The 21,282-nt window shown below is 41.5% G+C and overlaps 1 protein-coding gene across 1 annotated transcript in view; it reads left to right on the plus strand.

Moving 5' to 3' along the window:
• LOC147021254 (cytochrome P450 2C23-like) overlaps nt 1-21,282 on the plus strand; it is a 54,140-nt gene that overhangs the window by 1,014 nt on the left and 31,844 nt on the right. Inside the window, exons 2-6 of the mRNA XM_085891049.1 lie at nt 10,850-11,077; nt 11,937-12,099; nt 13,252-13,401; nt 19,706-19,866; nt 20,499-20,676. Coding sequence (XP_085747175.1) covers nt 10,874-11,077; nt 11,937-12,099; nt 13,252-13,401; nt 19,706-19,866; nt 20,499-20,676 — 856 coding nt within the window. The 5' untranslated portion in view covers nt 10,850-10,873. The remainder of the gene's footprint in view (nt 1-10,849; nt 11,078-11,936; nt 12,100-13,251; nt 13,402-19,705; nt 19,867-20,498; nt 20,677-21,282) is intronic.

Genomic DNA, 21,282 nt, shown 5'->3' on the forward strand with positions numbered 1-21,282 from the left:
ACTCTACGGCCAAAGACACATAACAGTAAAATGAACCAATGTCACCCCAAGGGTGACCAGTATATTGCCAAAATGTGAACATGAGTGACTTATTTAAGGTCACACTGAGGTGAACAGAACTGCTATCCACTAGGAGCGACTCCTTGAGGAATATCTGCCTACGAGAGATTCCGATGATAATCGTTTTACAGAGTGACCATGAACAATACGTGTTTGCCTCATAACGTTACCCAATGACGTCATAATGGCTAAAGCTTGACATGTCCAGAAAACACTCATCGAGGACTTCAATTTGAGGTACTACAGGATATGGTTCCTAAAACTTGAAAATTTGACTTTGGGGTCAAATATGTTCGACCTCAGGCGCTAACCCTGAAGGTCAAGGTCGATCACAAACAAACACTAATAAACTGAGCGCTAAGCCATTTACCACATTCCCACAAAGTTTGGAGATGATTCGGTGAAAATTACTCAAAAAGAAGGGTTTCATCGAACTACATAATTGACTTCAAAGTGATCTTGACCTTTGACCTTGACCTTTATATTTTCGTGCGGTTAATGGTATCTCTCCAGGACCGTTGTACATGAAATATCAAGAGATTTTGATGAGACCTGAGGAAATAAAATTTTCATGAAAAATCCGTTTTTTTTTCCTCATTACGTAATCAAATGACGTCATAGCGTCAAACTTTTGACAGATCTGGAAAGCACTTATCAAGCGCTTTCATATGAGGTATTACTCGATATGGTATCTAACATTTCAAAATTTGACCTTGGGGTCAAAAACTTTCGACCTCCAGCGCTAACCATGAAAGTCAAGGCCGATCGCTACCAAAAACTAATCAGCTGAGCGCCAGACCATGAACTATATTTCCATGAAGTTTGAAGATGATCCGATCAAAATTACTCAAAAAATAAGGGTTTCGTCGACTCCCCTGATTTGCGACAAAGTGACTTTGACCTTTGACCTTGACCTTGAAATTTTTATCCGCTGAAAGGGACCTCAATATGACTCTGATATGCGAAGTTACAAAAATTTCCAATGACAACTGTGCTCTGCAGAGTGATCGATACGTGATTACAGACAAAAACAAAACAAAAACCATACAAGCTGACTAATATATCTTGCAAAAACTTCGTTTTGGCAAGATAATAAGGACACTCACTTAAACTGTTTCAGGGAAGAAGTCACTTGGATGTAAGAAAGAAGTTTTGTTTTTTCCTAACAGACTCGTCGAGGATTGGAAGAGTCTCCCACAAAATATTGTTGAAGCAGACAATACTGTATTGTGCAATTTTTGAAAGTGCTTTCCTTACACAGGGGAGAGGGTACTTTATTGAATTTGGGCCAACTTGTCTGTTTGTTTTGGAGGAAAGGTTTTGTACTCTGTTCCCCTCACACATGTGCATCACAAACTATTCATGAAAGAGAAAGTGACTGGGAACCACAGGACACGACATTTTATCCCATATATCGATTATAATCGATCGATCATCATCATAATTATGATGATGAACCATTAACCATGCAGTCCTCATTCCAGCTTAGTGAGTTCAATGGACAATCAACCCGAATGTATAATTCTCAGTAAACCATTTTATTCTGTGCTAGCAAATTCCCCCCATCGCTTCACTGATGGGAGTACTGAGATTTGGGGGCGGGGGGGGGAGAGGGGGGAGATAGATAAGGGTAGGGGAAGAATAAGGAGATAGAGGGGGAAAGAGAGAGGAGGGAGGAGGAAAGAGCGAGGAGATAGTGGGAAAGAGAGAGATGGGAGGGAGACAGAGGAGGTAGGGAGATTGAGGAGGGGGGGGGCAGAGTGAGAATAATGGGGGAGGAAGGGAAGGCTGCAAGAGGTGAGTGGAAGGGAAGGCAGTCGTGTGGTGGAGCGTCAATTACGATTCATACTGTCTCATCAAAAATATTCTGCATCAAATAAAATCCATATTCTAGTGGTCATACTATAAATGCCACCCAGAGCCAAACACCACCCAGATGCATCCGGAGACAAACACGGCCCAGACGCGTCCGGAGACAAACACCGCCCAGACGCGTCCGGAGACAAATACTGTTTGGACGCATCTGGAGACAAACATTGCCCAGATCCATCCGAAGACAAACACCACCCAGACGCGTCCAGAGACAAACACCACCCAGATGCAACCGGAGACAAACTCCTATCCGGACGCATCTGTAGATGAACAATGTCCAGACGCGTCCAGAGTCAAACACCGTCCGGAGACAAACTACCATCCAGACATAAACACCGCCCAGATACGTTCGGACACAAACACTGCCCGGACTCATCCGGAGCCAAGCTGTCCGGAGACAAACACCGCCTGGATGTGACCAGAAATATACTCGCATCCAGATATAAACACCGCACAGACACGTCCAGAGACAAACTCCTGTCAGGACATAAACACCGCCCGGACAAGTCAGGAGATAAACTCCCATCCAGCCACAAATACCGCCTGGACACGTTCGGAGACAAACTCCCATCCAGGCATAAACACCGCCTGGACAAGTCTGTAGATAAACTCCCATCCAGCCACAAACACCGCCCGGACACGTTCGGAGACAAACTCCCATCCAGACATAAACACCGCCCATACACAAACAGCCATCCAGACATAAACGCCGCCTGGATACCTCCAGAGACAAACTCCCGTCTAGAGGCAAATACCGCCTGGACGCGTCCGGAGGAAAACACCGCCCAGAATCGTCTGGAGACAGACACCGCCTGATGCATCTGGAGACAAACACCGCCCTGACGTGTCTGGAGACATACTCCACCCGGACACATCCGAAGACAAACACCTCCCGGACGCTTCCAGAAACAAACACCGCCCGGACACGTCTGGAGACAAACACTGCCCAGACACGTCTGGAGACAATCACCACCCGGATGCAATCCGGAGGCAAACACCGTCCGGACGCATCCAGAGACAAACACCGCCCAGACGCGTCCAGAGACAAACACCGCCCGGATGCAACCGGAGACAAACTCCCATCCGGACGCATCCTCCTCCTCCTAACAGCTCCTCCAGAAGTTTGATTACTATGGAGTAAGAATTATATATATATATATATATATATATATATATATATATATATATATATATATATATATATATATATATATATATATATATATATAAAGAGAGAGAGAGAGAGAGAGAGAGAGAGAGAGAGAGAGAGAGAGAGAGAGACGAGACGAGACGAGACGAGACGAGACGAGACGAGACGAGACGAGACGAGACGAGAAAGAGCTTGTAAAATTAACGGATCAGGATGAAACAGGCAAACACAAGATGAAAAACAGGACCCAAAAAGGAGCAGTGGAAAGAGGGGGAAACATCAACAGTAAAGTTGAAGGCCAAGATACAGTGGAGGGAAACTTGGACAAACAATGGTCACAACATGCAGAAGAGGATGCATGGGGTGGCCCAGATGGATGCAGAAGGAAACGCCAAGGCGAGAAAACTGGAAATTTGAAAGGAGGGGATATTTGGATGGGGTTAACAAGTGTAGAAAAGATCATCTATCTATAATTCTAGCAATGTGTGTGTGTGTGTGTGTGTGTGTGTGTGTGTGTGTGTGTGTGTGTGTGTGTGTGTGTGTGTGTGTGTGTGTGTGTGTGTGTGTGTACGTGTGTGTCTGAATGTCTGTATGTTTGTATGCGACCGCAGTTTCTCGACGACCGCCAGTCCGATCGGATTGAAACTTGCCAGGAATATTGCCAGGGACCAGCGGATGTGCCCTTTCAAGGTTTGATATCAATCGGACGAGCAGTTCCCAAGTTACGGCCATTTATCTGTCGACCAATGACAGGACATGGTGCTATGACGTCACAATTAATGTTTGTTTGTTTATTTCTTTATTTATTTAAATTTTTTTGCGCGATTGACAGTCCGATCTGATTGAAACTTGCCAGGAATATTTCCCGGGCCTCGCGGATGTACCTTTTCAAGGTTTGATATTAATCGGACGAGCGTATCCCAAGTTACGGCCATTTATCTGTCGACCAATGGCAGGACACGGTGCTATGACATCACGAATGACGTCACAATTAATGTTTGTTTAATTATTTTTTTGTGAATACATTTACAGAGAGAGGGGTGAGAGAGGAGGGGGGAAAGAGGGGGGAGAGGAGGGCGAGAGAGGGGGAGAGAGGGGGTGTCACAATTCAAGAGAGGGGAGAGAGGAGGGGGTGAGAGAGGGGGGTGAGAGTGGGGACGAGAGAGGGGCGAGAGAGAGGAGCGAGAGAGGAGGGGGGAGAGAGGAGGGGCAAGACTAGGGGGGAGAGAGGGGGCGTCACAATTCTTCTTCGTTTGATATGACGTCACGATTGACGCTGGGGACCTGAGTATTTTTCCCAGGTGTTTCCCAAGTTATGGCCATTTATGATACGGTTGGTCCGATCTAATTGAAAAAATGCCCCAATCCAGTCGTCGTTTACGAGAGCGAAGGAACGAAGCTGCACATACTGGCATGCCTCACCCACGAGAGAGGGTACTGCAACGAGAGAGGGGGAGAGAGGAGGGGGCGAGAGGTTGGGGGGGCTGAGAGGGGGGGTGACAGGAGGGGTGAAAAAATTCCTCAATCCAGTCGTCATTTACGCACCTACGGGCCTGCCTCTATGGGCCCGTACTAGTTATTTTGAATTGGGGATGATCTAAGATGGTAGTGAACAGCTTCCTTGAAGACTTGAATGGAAGAATGGGACAGAACAGACTGTGGAAGTTGGTTCCACGGGTGAGAGAAAAGAGGAACAAATGAGTGGAGGTGAGCAGTGAAACTGGATTTGGAAATTGGGATTACATGCAATGCAGCTCTTAAAATATTGCGTTTTGTCTAAGTTTGAAACAATTGCTCCTCTTGTTGTTTGGGTTGCCGACCCCTGGTCGAGGTTCATCAGACCACTGAAAGACACGATTCAATATATTTATTTTTGCCACTGGCCACCATGGTACACAAGAGGAAGTACTGAAATTGTCTAGAAAACAAAGTTTTTTGAAGTTATACATTCATAAAGCTATGAACTATGCATCATATACAGCTTTTTGCAGAAACAATTCAGTGGTTGCGGTCATCCATTTTGTGGGCGAATGACATTTGATGTACGGATTCTTATGATTCCACTCAAGTTATTCACTTTAGTGATACCCCAGTCTCATACCATTCTTCTTCGTCGTCATCAAAATCAAGTCCATCGGTGATCTCTTCTTGCTTGTTGCTACAGTCTTGCAGCCTTTACGTCAATGTACACTTCAGCCCATTTGCTTTACATGAGCAATGAGGAAGATGACAAGACAACATGTACATTTCAGAAGGTCAAAACAGTCTCAGGGGCTGGCAATGCTGTCATCTATGTAATGCCCAAGATGCAGTCATATATCATATGCCATCTAAATTCAACTGGATGAGGAATATTCATATTCTGTTCCATACATTGCCTCCATATTGCTGCCTGGTAATTTGCTCGAAGGGTGTGCTGATACAGTGTATCACAGCAAGGTAGCAGCTGTGACGAATCAACTTCACCTGTTTGTGTGCAAAACATCAAATAGCGACATTCATCGAAATCGTCACAGTCAGATGATGGCAAGTAAAGTTTGCATGTAAAGGTTTCAATATGTTTGAATAGCTCTGGTGAGAGCTCCTATGATTTCCTTGGACTGCCAAAACATGAACTGAACTCTGGGCTTCTCTGCAGTAATTTAAGTGGTTTTGACTTTGCCCTTTCCAGCAAATGCACTAACTGTGTCACAACCTGTGAATAGATGAATTCCTGTCAGTGCTGTGACAACATCTGAACCTAGTTGGAATGTCACTTTGTATTTGACAATTAAATAACGTCATCTTTGGGTACCTTTTCTCTGATGCAAAGAGCATGTTTTAGCACCTCAAAACCCTAGAGTGAGGACAACAATGTCAGTATCTTCAGCATCTATAATAACACCTGCACAGCCTTGTTTTGCAGCATGTTTTGCATTCATGATCATTCTTGCGTCCCCTTCATTGTGGGTAGTGCGTCGATAAGATCAGATGACTCTCGAGTTATGCGATAGCATCGAGTATCACAACTGACAAACATTTCTTTGTCAGCCAGCCTTCGCTGTGAACAGAGTAAATACCTTCGCTGTGAACAGGGTAAACACCTTCGCTGTGAACAGGGTAAAAACACCTTCGCTGTGAACAGTGAGACCACTCCTTGGCTTTTTTTCACAAGATCTTGGCTATTCGTTGATCACCTTGGCATCTTGGTTTTCTATAGGTTTGATTGGCGTGTAGGTTTTCTATTATCATCGCTTTTCCGAAACCTTGTGAATTCTTGGCTTTTTTCATTGGCTCACCTTGGCATTTATGAAAATGAGGAGTGGTCACACTGGCTGTGAATACGGTAAACACCATTCCTCCGCAAGGTATCTCACCAGGCTAGTTTTGTTTTCTGCACTTCCAATAAATTTGTGCCACTGATGAATTGTTTGACTTCCAGGAATTTGAACTTGATGCTCTCTTCTGATCCTCTTCTGCTTCTTACAACATTAATTATGAAGTTTGTGGACATCAAACACAACATCTATTCTGTTCCTATCATCATATTCAACTAAGGCAGTGGTCAACACTTTATCTGCAAACTGTGTGAATGTTCTTTATTCACCCTTGGGCTTTGGCAGCAAACTCATTCCATTTATTTATATCCTTGAGAACCATTTATAATTACCCTTTTAGACACATTTAGAATTACCCTTTAAAACACCTTATAATTACCCTTTGGAACACTTTAGAATTATGCTTTAGAATCCTTTAGAACTACCCTTTAGAACCCCAATAATTTACCCTTTATTATTACCCTTTAGAAACCTATTTAAATTACCCTTTAAAACCATTTAGAATCACCCTTTAGAACACTTCAGAATCACCCTTTAGAACCCTTAGAATTACCCTTTAGAACCATTTGGAATTATGCTTTAGAAGCCATTATCATTACCCTTTAGAACCCTTCACAATGTACTCTTTAGAATCCTTGAGATTTTACCCTTTAGAATCATTCATAATTTCCTTTCGAACCCTCTAAAATTACCCTTTAGAACCCTTTATAATTACCCTTTAGAACCCTTTATAATCACCCTTTGGAACACTTTAGAATTACCTTTTAGAACCCTTTAGAATTACTCTTTTTGAATCACTCTTTAGAATTACCCTTTAAAACCATCTGGAATCTTTAGAAACATTTAGAATTCCCCTTTAATCTATATTATATTTGTAATTATCCTTTAGAACCATTGAGAATTACCATTTTAAAACCTTTGTAATTTAATCTTTAGAAGTCTTCAGAATTTACCCCCCTTTAAACCTGTTATAATTACCCTTAAGAACCCTTTATAATCCTTTATAATTACCCTTTATAAACCTTTATAACTCTTTATAATTACCCTTTAGAACCCATCATAAATACCCTTTAGAACCCTTTATAATCCCCCTTTAGAATCCTTTATAATTTCCCTTTATAACCATTTATAATTACCCTTTAGAACCATTTATAATTACCATTAAGACCATGTAGAATTTACCTTTAAAACCATTTGGAATTTAACCTTTAAAACCATTTTGAATTTACCCTTTAGAACCCTGAACCATCTAGAATTGACTCTTTGGAACCATTTTTAATCCAGTTAGAACTATTTAGAATTTACCCTTTAGAATGTGCCATTTGGAACCATTTAAAATTTAGAACCTTTTAGAAACTACCCTTTAGAACCTTTTAGAATTCAGAACCCTTTAAAAATTACTGGATGGAACTCTTTAGAATTTGCTCTTTGGAACCATTTAAAATTTAGAACCGCTTAAAAATTGCCCTTTAGATTCATTTAGAATTACCATTTAGAATCAACCTATAGAACCATTCCGAATTACTCTTTGGAACCATTTAGAATATAGAACCCTTTAGAAATTACCCTTCAGAACCATTTAGAATTGTCCTTGAGAATTATTTAGAATTACCCTTTAGAACCATTCATAATAACCCTTCAGAACCACCTCAAATAACCCTTTAAAATCCATTATAAATTCCCTCGTCGAAGGAGAGGGTATTGCGTTTTGGGTCCGTTTGTCTGTCTGCCTATTTGTTTGTCCGCACAGAACTTTTGTGGTTTTTTTTCCATAACCACTTGTCAGATTGTGACAAAATTTTCACCAGAGGTGCCTTCGTTATGATGTCATAATTGCATATGTAGAATGGTACATCTGATCAGTATGAAAATTTTTGAGCATCATCTAGGGATAAAATGGTCCACAGAAAAAACACATTTATGACATCATCGGCCACATGATTCAGCAGCCATATTGTTTTTTTTAATAAAACCTTCAAAAATCTTCTTCTCTGAAGTGGCGAAACAGATCGAGTTGCAGCTTTACATGTATGACTGCCGATACATGAGGAGCAAATGGTTCACACATATGACATCATAGGTCACATGGTTTGGCAGCCATATTGGATTTACCCTAAAATCTATTTTTTTTTTTTAATCTCCAGAATGGCTGGACAAATTGAGGGGAAACGACACACAAATGTTCCTCATGCCATGGGTGTACAAGTTTGTGAAGGAATAATTAATAGGTAACATGGTTTGGCAGCCATAGTAGAGTGAAGAAAAATATTAAATAATGTTTTCTCTGGAACTGCGAAATTAATCGACGTGAAACTTCACTGTTGTGATCTAGTCGTGACGGCGATGGACAAATTGGTGACGAATACTTTGTCCCACCATTGCAGGCTGACCAGTTGTCTTGTATGTTATGGGATCGTCCCATTTCATACGTTCCTTGGATGCCATTTGTGTCCATGCCGTGTCCCACCGTCATGTCCTTGAGGTGTCGATGTCCCTCCGCATTGGATGAGGGATTGTATAGGGGAGGGATGGTGGCAGCTATTGTTGGGGTGATGATTGTGGGGGGATGGTAGAGGGAGGGGGGGTAGTGGGATGGTGCTGGGTATTGTGGGGGTGATAGTTGATGTGTGATTGTCGGGGGAGAAGGATGGAACACTGAAAGTTTAGCGTCCTCGGTGAAATCCCCTCGCAGGAGTAGATGATGATACATACATACTTTTCTCCACTATAAATAGACAGTAGTTCATTTGACTTGTAGACATTTGTGTTGATAATAGATAATTAGTTTCAGGTGTTCTTGTGGTAACTTCCGGGCAATGGCAACAAGTGTTTGATTCACTGCTCAAATCGCCTGTGTACATATGCTGGTAGCTGGGTAGACATGGTGTAACAGTTTCAAACGATGGCTGTTTCTACCGCTTAATCATGGGTATGTCATCTTCTCACAATTGTGGTGGATAACCACAAGCTAGCCACCTCTGTTGTTTCACCACAGTGCTCTGTAAAATGTTGCAAGCACAAAAGCGAACATTTTTTAAGTCCAATCCATGCTCAGTTATTTCAGACAAACCTCGTCCAATTTCTGGCAAACGTAGGATGTTTCGGCCATTGGTGTCGCATGAAACCATCTCGGTTTGTATGACTACAAGCACCAAGGCTGCAGCGACTCGGCGTATTTGTGGAAAATCAAAAATTATCCGCCGTTTGAGTTAAATTGTTCCGCTATGTAACCCAGAAACAGTAGGGATATGACGGTCCACTTGCTGATGCAACATCATGACTAATCTGAATAATAATAATAATAAGAAGAAGATTTAGACTTTTAAGCACAAATCTACCTACTTTATAATTCTGAAATCAGAAAAAGACATCATATCTATTTTGTAGGATATCAATGGATAGATTAGCATCAAAGTGGTCTGAGCGTTTGGTTTCCCCTTTAAAATCTTCGGGTCTTGAGTTTGAGCCTCTTTATAAAACCGTTACATAACACCAGGTGGGTTGCTCAGCCTGCATCCTTCTGAAGTTGGCAAAATGAGTACCAGCTTACTTGCTTATTACTAAGATTAGGATCATGCAACTTGCTCCCACAGTAGTTTATGTTACGAGGGAGGGTGTCACTGTCCATGGCAATGGCATGCTGGAGAATCACCAGGAGTGGCATGGAGGGAGACACAAAATAATGCTGCCCCCCCCCACAACCCTGGTCTTTTATCATCACAAACAATCATGATATGAAAATTTGAAGGAATAATTACGAGACCCTATTCGGTCAAGGCCCCAAGGTAGTTACCCCAAATGCCCCTCGACCTCCTCTCGGCAATACTGCTCTCTCCAAGTCCTTCTCAAGACTGTGCAGGGTAAGTATTCTATTCATACCATTTAGTTCATTATTTGATTCATTTCAAAGGAAATTTCCTTTTTTTTTTTTTTTGGTTTTCCATTTTCTTTTTTGGTTTAATTTATTTTCCAGGCCGCCTGCAGTGAATGGAATTCCCTTTTCCTCGGTAACTAATAGTCGTTGAACCTCGCTGGGTGTGAATTGGTTCAATGACTGTTTGGCAACTGAATGTTTATGAAAATCTCTGATCTCCTTTGTAAAATGCTGTTTTGTTTTCCAAGGTGTGTTCAGTTACACTTTGTCATTCAAATGTGATGATGTAAAGGGTCTTTCATTTCAACGCTTGGCAAGTAGTCATGTAAATTCCTTTATATGAAAGTGTAGTGTGGTTTACTCTTCGGTTTGCACTTTGCCTAACCTTCTTGAAGCAACAATAACTACACCTCAAGGCAAGACAAAAAGAGCAGACATTAAAAGTTAGACATGCTGTTAGTAAAGTACTTCCCCTTTGCCTACCCACTACCCAGGTGCAACCAGTGTTTGTGAATGTTGAACCTTGACACCAAAGACAGCAAAAATATTTTTAAAGTATAATGATTCTTTTTGCAGGTTTTGAAAATTCGATTTGATGTGATGGCTGAATTTTTACCTGGATATGGCTCTGTGCCTGTGGGAACTGCGCTGCTCATTGCTGGGCCAATCTTGGTGATCGTCCTCCTAAGTTTATTGACCAAGAAATCGAAACATGGCATCTTTCCTCCTGGACCCCGAGGATGGCCCATTGTAGGGAACTTGCTGGACATTGACTTGTCCGCACCTTACAACACATTACAAGAGGTACTGCAGATTGAAAAGGATATTTTGTGGGTGTCGGAGAGTCTACCCTAAATATAATGAAACAATGATGTGACATTTTTGGAATTGAATAATTTATTTCAAGCTGGATATGAAAAAAAAAAAATTGGCCATGTTTTAAATCTGCAAAGTTATTGAGTGATCTTCATCTGTTAGATCTTATGTAATTTCATATTATTTGGTGAAAAAAATATTATTTTGGAATTGAATTGGTAAAAAAAAGCTTGAAAGTGATAAATGCTATTGAAAGGAGTTGAAGTACAAACAGTAATAACGACGAGAGAGAGAGAGAGAGATAGAGATAGAGATAGAGATAGAGATAGAGATAGAGATAGAGATAGAGAGAGAGAGAGAGAGAGAGAGAGAGAGAGAGAGAGAGAGAGAGAGAGAGAGAGAGAGAGAGAGAGAGAGAGAGAGAGAGAGAACAAGTTGATGTTGAAGCTTTTTGTTCCACTTAACCAAACTGACTGTAAAGTTACGTCTGGAGTAACTAGTTTACTTGATTGTGAAACAGTTGATTGAAATCATTGATAGTGGTTTTAGGAATACTAATTGGTCTGTGAAGGCAATGGATAACCCTTGCCAATAAACTGATTCGGCGGTAAAAAGTGTGGTACCTATCATCTCATCTTCAGTATCATCACTTGGCTAATCCTTATGATTGAATCGCAGTAAATACTTCTGGATGGTCGAGACTACTACATATTATTATTTTGGGTTTGTCATTGCAACTATTTTGAGATACCAGATCACCACGACCCGGTCTCTCTCTTATGGAGAAACGGGTGTCGTGCTGTTCCTCTATGGGATTGCATTTCATCCACAGTATGTTGCTTCTCAGTTTGCAGGTAAATATGGCCCTGTGTACAGCATACAAATGGGAGGTACGACTGCAGTGGTTCTTGTCGGATATGATGTGATCCATGAAGCTCTGGTAGGTCATGCAGATGAGTTCGCAGCTCGTCCTGTTGTGGCCTTGTTACAAGATACTGATATCGCTGGTGGTAAATGGACATTTTTTTACACATTTCAGTAAAAATTATATCAAGGTTCCAATGGCTGAACTGAATATATTTATTGAATGAAACTGTTATTGAATATTTGAGTCTCTTCGTCATTGTGTTTTGGATGAGGAGAGTAATGGCTTAGCACGCGACACGAAGAGTTGAAGACAACAGTTTTGTGATACATTGTTAGTCTCAGAAGAGGTAACAGTGATCTGGGTATAGTTTGACCAGGGTGAAGGAGTGTGACACAAGTGTGGGATGAAAAGTTTGACACAGAGCTTGTGTCGTGTTGAAAAAAAACAGGGCAATAGGAGAGAGATGATTACTGACCTAATAATTAATTATAATTAACACTAACAAGAACTCTTCTGGCACTTGGTGGATTGCATACCTCTGCCAGGCAGTAGGATACAGTTAACATCCTGTATCCTACTGAGAGGCCAGATGTAGATCTGGATCTTCACGAAAATCGAATTGGCTTGTCCTTGTCACCTAACCAACTCATCCACCCAGTTTTGTCATCACTCGTCCACTACTTTTTGAAATATCATATTATATAACATATTGGCCCCATCGCTTAATGATGGAGAATCATTTTAAAATATAAAAAATGTTGTATCCAGATCTGGATCAGGATCTTCACCAAAATCGAATTGATTTGTCCTTGTCAAACATCCAACCTGTCCACCAATTTTTGTCCCAATCCATCAACAACTTTTTGAGATATCCTGCTCACAGACAAACAGACAGATTGGGGGTGAAAACATTACCTCCATCCACCTTCGATTGTGGAGATAACAAAGGACATTTGAAAGAAAATCAGGGTGAAGCTTCCAATGCACCACTGCTTAATAACCCGTTAACAACTGGACGTTAAGCAAATTTCCAAATTCCTGCCCTAACCAGCGGAGGACATCATCATCATCATCAGTGGCAGGGCCATGAACTCAGCCAATGATGCTACCCCGCAGCCTAGTGCTGCATACAAACAAACAATTGTTTATCATTTATGCAATAAAAAGTCTGTGTCACTCCTCAACCATCCTCATGGAACATCTCAGTTAATCAGTGTGTTTTGGAATACAATCATTGTTCTGTGTGCGTATTCAGCAAACTCTCAGTACAATTGTTGTCATGCCATTCATACAGGAGTTATCTTTAATACCGGGGACCATCAGAGGATTCTGCGGCGCTTTTCACTGACGACACTGAGGGACTACGGCATGGGAAAATTCACCATGGAGGAACGTATCTCCGAAGAGGTTTCCTGTTTGATAAAACGCATTACTGATATGGAAGGTAAGATATAGTGTCATGTGCATGGAAAGGGGGGAGGGCTCAGTGGTTTAGGTTTGTAAATTACAGTACATGGAACTTTCATGCAAGAGGAGGCCATTTTGCCCATCATGCATGTGCTACACCACCACCTGCACATAAATTGGATCTATTAATTTATCTATGCAATCGATGCAAGTGAAGGAGAACAGTGGGGCAGGCACAGGGACATCAACATGGCGTTTTGTTTTGAGAGACATCTCACCCATCCCAGTGGTGATGTTGCTCTCTTTGTGGCCACAAGAAGCCCTCCTATTCCCCTCGAGTACCTCTGTCTGCGTATGCCTTTCCCCAACTATCTAATGTATGTCTTTGTGGTTTCACCATCCCATCGACGGATGAAAACACTCCAGATATCTCAATTTCCTCTAACATGGATCCACTCTTAGCCTCATTTTACCATGATAAGAAAAACCACAAATAACATTCAAACACAATTAATCTCACAATTAAGAATCATATTTTAAGAAAAAGTGAGATCAATATAGTCTCTCAGCACGATTTTTTGACAAAACTATTAATTCATGGACCGTTGTGTGTTTGTTTGTTGTGTTACTCCTCCTCCTCCTCCAGTTGGGGGCCGATTACATCCAGACTTGCTACGATCAGCATGACCCCATTCAGTGTATCGGGGAGTTTTTTTATCTTTGCCAGTAGTCTTGGTGGGGGGAGGTAGGGTGATGCATATTCTCAATGTAAATGTGTATTGTGTTGCGCCACCCCAGGTAGGGGAGGGTATTACAAGTCCGCACCCTTTACAGTACAGTATTCCTGTGCACACATTTTCCAGTGCAGTGAAGTGTTTTTTGAATTACGCAGCGAGAGGTATTTTGGATTACATGTTTGAATGAGGATGATAAGGGAGCAAGGACTATCTTTACAAAGACTAATGAAATAACTGATCCTCGGGTCACCTACATGTCCAAGTATGCTCTCCCCCTGGGTAATTTTTTAAAAACAAAAACATTATTGTTATATATATATATATATATATATATATATATATATATATATATATATATATATATATATATATATATATATATATATATATCTAACACTTTCTTTAAGTTTATTGTTTAAAAAAAAATACATGAACATTGATTTTCCTTTGCAGTGATCTTTTTTGATTATAAACTTTAATGTACCCTTTATTAGCCTCCACCATCGAAGATCGGAGGTTACTGTTTTCACCCCTTTCTGTTTGTTTGTTTGTTTGTTTGTGAACAGTATTTCTTTCTGGAGTATCCTGTTACCAAATGGAAAAAAAAAACTGTTTTTTTGGAGAAATTGAACACTCTCTTTAAGTTTATTGTTTGAAAAAACTACATGAACATTGATTTTCCTTTCTCGACCAGTTTGCTCTTTTATGATAGACTTTAATGTTTTTTTTTTTTTTTTTTTGTATACCTTGGTCGAGGCTCATATGAGAGCTAACACACAACTCACAGCAAGGAGGCATGAGACAAGAGGGGCGGGAGTGGAAGGGACAAAACAGTGGGGAACAGACACATTAGGTGAACTGTGGAAGGGAGAGGGATGGGGATGGGACGGGGAACATGGCGAAGAGAAGATGGACATTTCGGGGACTTTCAGGAAGGAAAGCAGGAGAAATGAAGGAAGTGGGCTTGGGTGGATTATCGGGGGTAGAAAAGATCGAGGATTTGGATGGGGGATGATAAGAGGTGGTGGTGAACAGCTGTTTTGAAAGCCTGGAGGGAAGAATGGGAAAGAATAGAGTGAGGAAGTTTATTCCAAAGGCGGGAAAAAAGAGGAATGAAAGAGTGAAGATGAGCAGTGATTCGTGATTTTGGTAGTTTTACCAGAAGGGGGTTGTTGGCGGACCTTGAGCGCCCTGTGGAAATGTGGTGGGGACAAATCGCAGAGAGAGCAGGGGGGGGCAAAGCTGGAGAGGAGTCGGTAGAAGACAGAAAGACCACCGACCAACCTGCGGTGATTGAGTGAGAGGCCCAAAGACTCAGCTTCATGTTTACTTCATTACCTCCTGCAAATTTATCTACCGCTCCGTCCAATGCGGTGATAAGGTTGTCATGTGGAATTTTGTGTGTCATGTGGAAAAATCATAACTTGATAAACATTTATCCTTAACCTCGTTATTAATGTTGTGGATACTGTCAGTTATAGGTTTGGAATTATTAATGATCCAAAATTTCTTAATTCCAGAATAAAACCTCACCTTTTCATGGTAGTTTTTTTTAACTTTTGTAAATCAGCATTCAACGAACTGATCCAAGAGGAAAACGCAGTGAATGAGGAGTGGCCTGTAGAAAGAAACACCGTTCTCATCCCAAAATCTAAAGAAACCAAACTTCCTCACAAATACCAGACAATAACATGCCTACCAACAACATAAAACTTCTAACAGGAATCATCACAGAAATGATGTGCCATCATCACCTATCGCAACAAGGTTTAGAGGCAGAACAAAATTGATGTAAGATCTGTTGTTATGGAGCAATAGTCCACTGCCTGTAAAGACTATAAGAAAGCATTTAACAGTGTCCCATATTCGTGGATGATAAAATGCATTCAAATATACAAAATCGATCCCCAACTAATCAAACTGACTGAGAAAGCAATGGAGCTCTGGAATACCACATTGGTATTACAGCACTCAGAAGGAAATGTCAAAATACCAGATGTGAGGATATGGCGTGGGATCTTCTCGGGAGACAGTCTTTCTCCCCTCTTGTTTTGTCTAGCTCTGGAGCCACTGAGTAACGTCATCAATAAACAAGGACATGGATACACCCGAACAACCAATAGATGAACATCCAAAGAAGTTGCAAAGGTGACACATCTACTGAAGCTCGTTGCACGGATGACGTAAAATTGATAGAACAACTAAAACTAGTAAAAAGGTTCTCTGAAGACATTCAAATGGAATTTGTATTAAATATATGTGCTAGGGGCACATTTGTAATAGGTCATCCAACATAAGCAGATAACGTAAAAATTTACTTTGAAACAATCATTCAGCAGTTCGAAAATGAAGCATCATACAAACACCGAGGAATAAAAGAGGGCCACCAAATACGTCACAAACAAATATGCAAAACAAATTCTCAAAAAAACAAAAAAAAAAACAAAGTACCTCTCTCGAAGAAACCTAATCAAAGCCATAAACCAACTCAAAGTACCAGTGTTCCAATACAGCTGTGGAATAATAAACTGGCCCCAATCAGAAATCAATGTTAGATGTCGAAACAAGAAAAATCCTAACCATCAACAAAATATTCCACAAAAACAAAATGTTCCCGAGAATGTACTTGCTGAGACGAGAGGGAGGGAGTGTCCTGATGAAACTCAACCAGGTGCACAGAGCGACGAGTGTTGGACTAGCTGAGTATGTGAAATGCTCAACAGACTATCGGATTCAACTTGTAAACAAACATGAACTCAACAAACCGGAAAAAAAAGTATCCCTAACTCACCTTTCAAAGGATTTCCAAAAACAGGTGCGAATAGAACATACCACGCAGGAAAATGAAACGGCAACAAATACAGCCCCAACAATTTCAGCTGTCTGATCCAGAGGGATCAGAGGGATCAGACGGCTGATAAAGAAATATCAGCAAATCTGCACAAACAACTGGTTTTGTTCCTGCGACGGGGAGAACTTCTTCACCTGACACCATGGATGGTCAATCGATGTGAGGAGCTATCAGGGTCTTACGCAGATGTTATCGTAGTCACGTGCAAGGTAGAAAAGGTCACCAGTTCTTATAGAGCGGTAAGGCAGAGCTACTCCGGTGCGTGCTTTGGAGCGCTCGCTGCATTTATGGTTCCATTGTCGGGCTCCGTATTGTTGGTGATGAGATCCAAGCTATTGATAGGGATGGCTGTGTTGGAGAATTGGTCCTTCTTGAAGAGCATTTTGTAGAAAGACAAACCATGCAGATGCAACCTGGAATTTACATGGGAACGCACCTTATCGAAGGAGGCAGGTGAAGCAATGCCACCGGATGGGTCCCCACGCTTCAGCTCAAACTGTAATTCACTGATAGCGTGCTCGGCTGCAGGGTTCTTCTTTGGTTTTGTGGCACCATCCACTTCAAGGGTAATTTTGAGATGTGGCAGTTGGTCTTTTTTTTACGATGGCAGTAAATTTAGGACCAGGGTAGACCCTGATTTTAGCCAGAGGACCATCGATCGGTCGGTTACACACGCAGAGCCTAGTCAGAGCTTGAACCAAGGTGTCCGCACGTTCATCTTTGATAATGCACACTAGCATGTATGAAGTCAGTCTTACGGATGACCAGTATGAGTTGATGGTGAATTTTTATGTGGTTGGTAGCGAACGAAGCACCTTCATTGTTTGTTTGGAGTGGAGGGGCTGTAGACTGGTTGACAATAGGTGATGGTGGACATCTGCTTCAATTGATGTCATCGGTGATGTTAAAATCAGATGTAGATGGCTGAAAGCAATCCTTCAATGGCTTGACGTGGGATGATGATGCATTTGCGGCATGGCGACAATGGGTCATTGTGACGTACAACGGAAAAATTGTACCTGGAAACGGTGGCGAGACCGAGATACCGCTTAACATCCTTGATGTTTGTTACCTTCTCGGATGGTCCAGTAGGGCCCTGTAGGTCATATCTCTCTGGTTATTAATGTGAGAGAGTAACCTGAATGTCACAGAATGTGTCTTTTCACACAGGTCAACTGTCAGGGACTGCATCGTGCCTTCTTTCAAAAGGATTAGCTTGCCATCTCCACGGTAAAATAATATTTATTCCACCCAGAAATACTTTCACAAAACCTATTTTCTTTGCTACACAGGGCTACCCCATCCAGTTTCTCGCTACGCTGTCCATCCTCTCGGCCCTGGTACACAAAATCCTGTTGACAAAGCTGTTGCGGTGAAACAGATTACTTAATTTTTTTATGCACAAATCAAGGCTCATCGAGGAAATCGGACAAAGAATGGTTCAGGATGTTACAGTACAAAGAGAAGGAAATGAGGGATAAAATAGAGGGAGACTTGGACAAACAAGGGACGTGGGGTAGGATGACGGCTCGGGAAGGACACAGGGGGGTGGACAAGAAGGATACAGCTGCAAACTCTCAGAATGGAAACACAGTAAACTTGGAAATAGGTGGGCTTGAAGAGGGTTAATGGGCGTACAAAGATCATGGTTTAGATTGGGGGTGATCTGAGAAGGTGGTGAGCAGCTGTCTTGAAGAACTGGAGGGACGAATGAGATTGAAGAGAATGTGGAAGTTGGTTCCACAGACTTGGAAAAAAAAAACCAAAGAGGAACAAATAAGTGGAGGTAAGTGATGAGTCTGGATTTTGCAGCACACTGGGCATCCTCAATCTTACTCGACATGGAAAGCAACCCCGATTGAAAGCAAATTTATCACTCCATCGCCCTCATAACAACTGTGTCCATCCTTAGGCAAGCCTGAAAATATCAACTTGCTGATTATTTTTGATGTTGAACCATCCTTCCAGGCCCTTTTCTCAATCTCATTATGGCGCCTTGTTTAATCGGACCCTGATGCATGGTCCCCCTCGATCTCCTTCAACTGAAATAGCATCATCACAGTCTCTGTTCATGATGAGGCAGAATATCTCAACTCGTTGTTTCTTTTCAAATCCCTTGAACCCAACCAATCAAGCTCTGTTACCAAATTACGCCCTGGTACGCACTGGGCACGAGAAGGGATGAAAGAACTATCCAAAGCCAGCAGCAGAATGTGCATCCTTCATCGTTACAAGTTATTCTTTGAAAACAAATCATACATACTCACAGCCCAGAAGGCCTTAGGCCATAGGTTAATGGAGTACTGTTCTCCAAGAAGAGTTGGGGATCCAGTATCACTTCTGTGTCTCCTCATTGAATCTGTGGAATGTCAAGCTCTCCTGATGAGGCAAAAGCACAAGGCCTGTTGCTTTCACATCACGTCCCTCTCTGTATATTATACCACCTCTTCCACCACTTCCTCTGCTCCTCTCGCCTTTTTTCTTTCTAGTCCATACCTTGTGTCGACCTTTTTGCCCTGTGCCGCCTCACACTTCCATGAGCCTCAATCTTGCATTAACGATGAACAGAAAAGATCTTAGTTGTTTTGTTTTTTTTCGACACAACATAGCAGGAGTTTCCCACAATTTTCAAGAAAGCAATTGTTTTCTTATAATCCGTTTAGTTTCTTGCCGATCACTCGTTATGAGTGAGTAGGGACGACGTGCTCAGTAAGGTGTTTTCCTGTTATGTTTCCCCGTGATTTTTGTTGCAGGATCACCATTTGAACCAACATTTGTCCTCAGTTCTGCTGTGTCCAACGTGATTTGCTCAACAATTCTCGGCAAGCGATTTGAATACGATGATGCCATCTTTCTTCGCCTTCTTAAACGTGTTAACTTCAATCTGCAACAGACAGGAGGTCCTACTGCTCAGGTGTGCTTCTCACATACTGCACACAAATTCGTCATCATCATCATCATGTAGCATGCACTATGTAGAGAGTTGGTACCGCTGAAGCAGTTACTCAGCAGCAATCCTGTTCGGGTCATCACTCCGACAATGGAACTTGGCAGGAATTTGGAATTTTGCCGAATCTCCGCGAAGGACTATTCAACGTCCACCAATTAACGCCCCAGACAGGACTCCCAGTTTAATGACCATCCGAGGGATGGCGCACACATTGATGAATCACACTGTCTGCGTACAAATGACATACCAAAAAGTATCTCTGTGTGGAACATCTAATCAGCACTTCACCCAGGATACAAGAAATACATTTTTTTTTTATTTGATAAATTTGTCATATTGATAGGATCTCATGTTCAAGTCCAATATACTGGTTTTGTTTATTCCCATCAACTGTCTTTGAATTTATGTAAAACGACAATAATGTTTCCCATCATCTATATCCTAAAGGTGATTATCTGAAGAACCCTTCATGACCCTCAGATCAACGTTTCTTTATTTTTGGACCTGTATAACGTGATATTTATGGTGTGAAGCACGAGACATAAATTTTTTTGTCATCGAGTTGGTTGTCATGATAAATTGCCTTTTCTCTGCAGCTTTACAATGCTTTCCCAATTTTCCGTTTGCTGCGTCAACCCTACAAGCGAATCGATGACAACGTTAAACTTTCCAGGAAGTTTTACGACAAGGTTATTGATGAGCATCGTTCTTCACTCGTGACCACTGATCCACAAGATTACGTTGACTCGTTCCTCATACAGCAGGCCAAGGCAAGTGGAGAGGTCCCTCTTTACTTTTGCTGTATCATTTTACGGACCAGTATTTACGCAAGAAGCCTGCTGTTTTTGAGGTCAAAAGGTCAACAACTTTGGTGAGATTTCTAAAATCCTCAATTTTCATCTGATTGGCTTGAAATTTGAAGAAGGTTTATATTTCAGGTCACTGAATTCAACCAGCCAATTATTTTGGAGGTTCACATTGGCCAAAAAGGTCAACAGAGGTCGAATTTATAAAATTGTCGATTTTCATCTGATTCACTTGAAATTTGAAGAGTAGTTGCATATTTGGTCATTGAATTCAACCACCAATTATTTTTGAGGTCAAGTTTGTTTTATGGATTTTGCAAGCATCGTGCTCTGCATGACGTCTTCTTCTTGTTCGTCTGTTTGTTTGTTTGTCTGCACAGAACTTTCGTGTTTTTTTTTCTACAACTGCTTGTCGGATTGAGACTAAATTTTTACCACAAGTTCCACTCCTCGTGTAGAATGTTATAATGATAAGTATGATGTCAGAGATCACGTGCTGTGACAGCCATTTTGGAAAAATGGAAATATTTTGGACCTCTATCTCTGAATCTGCACCGAGGAAAAAAATTGAAAC

Source organism: Eptatretus burgeri, chromosome 8 (genome assembly GCF_056783735.1).
Source record: "Eptatretus burgeri isolate ZD-2024b chromosome 8, Ebu_testis_v1, whole genome shotgun sequence".
Classification (NCBI taxonomy): Eukaryota; Metazoa; Chordata; class Myxini; order Myxiniformes; family Myxinidae; genus Eptatretus; species Eptatretus burgeri.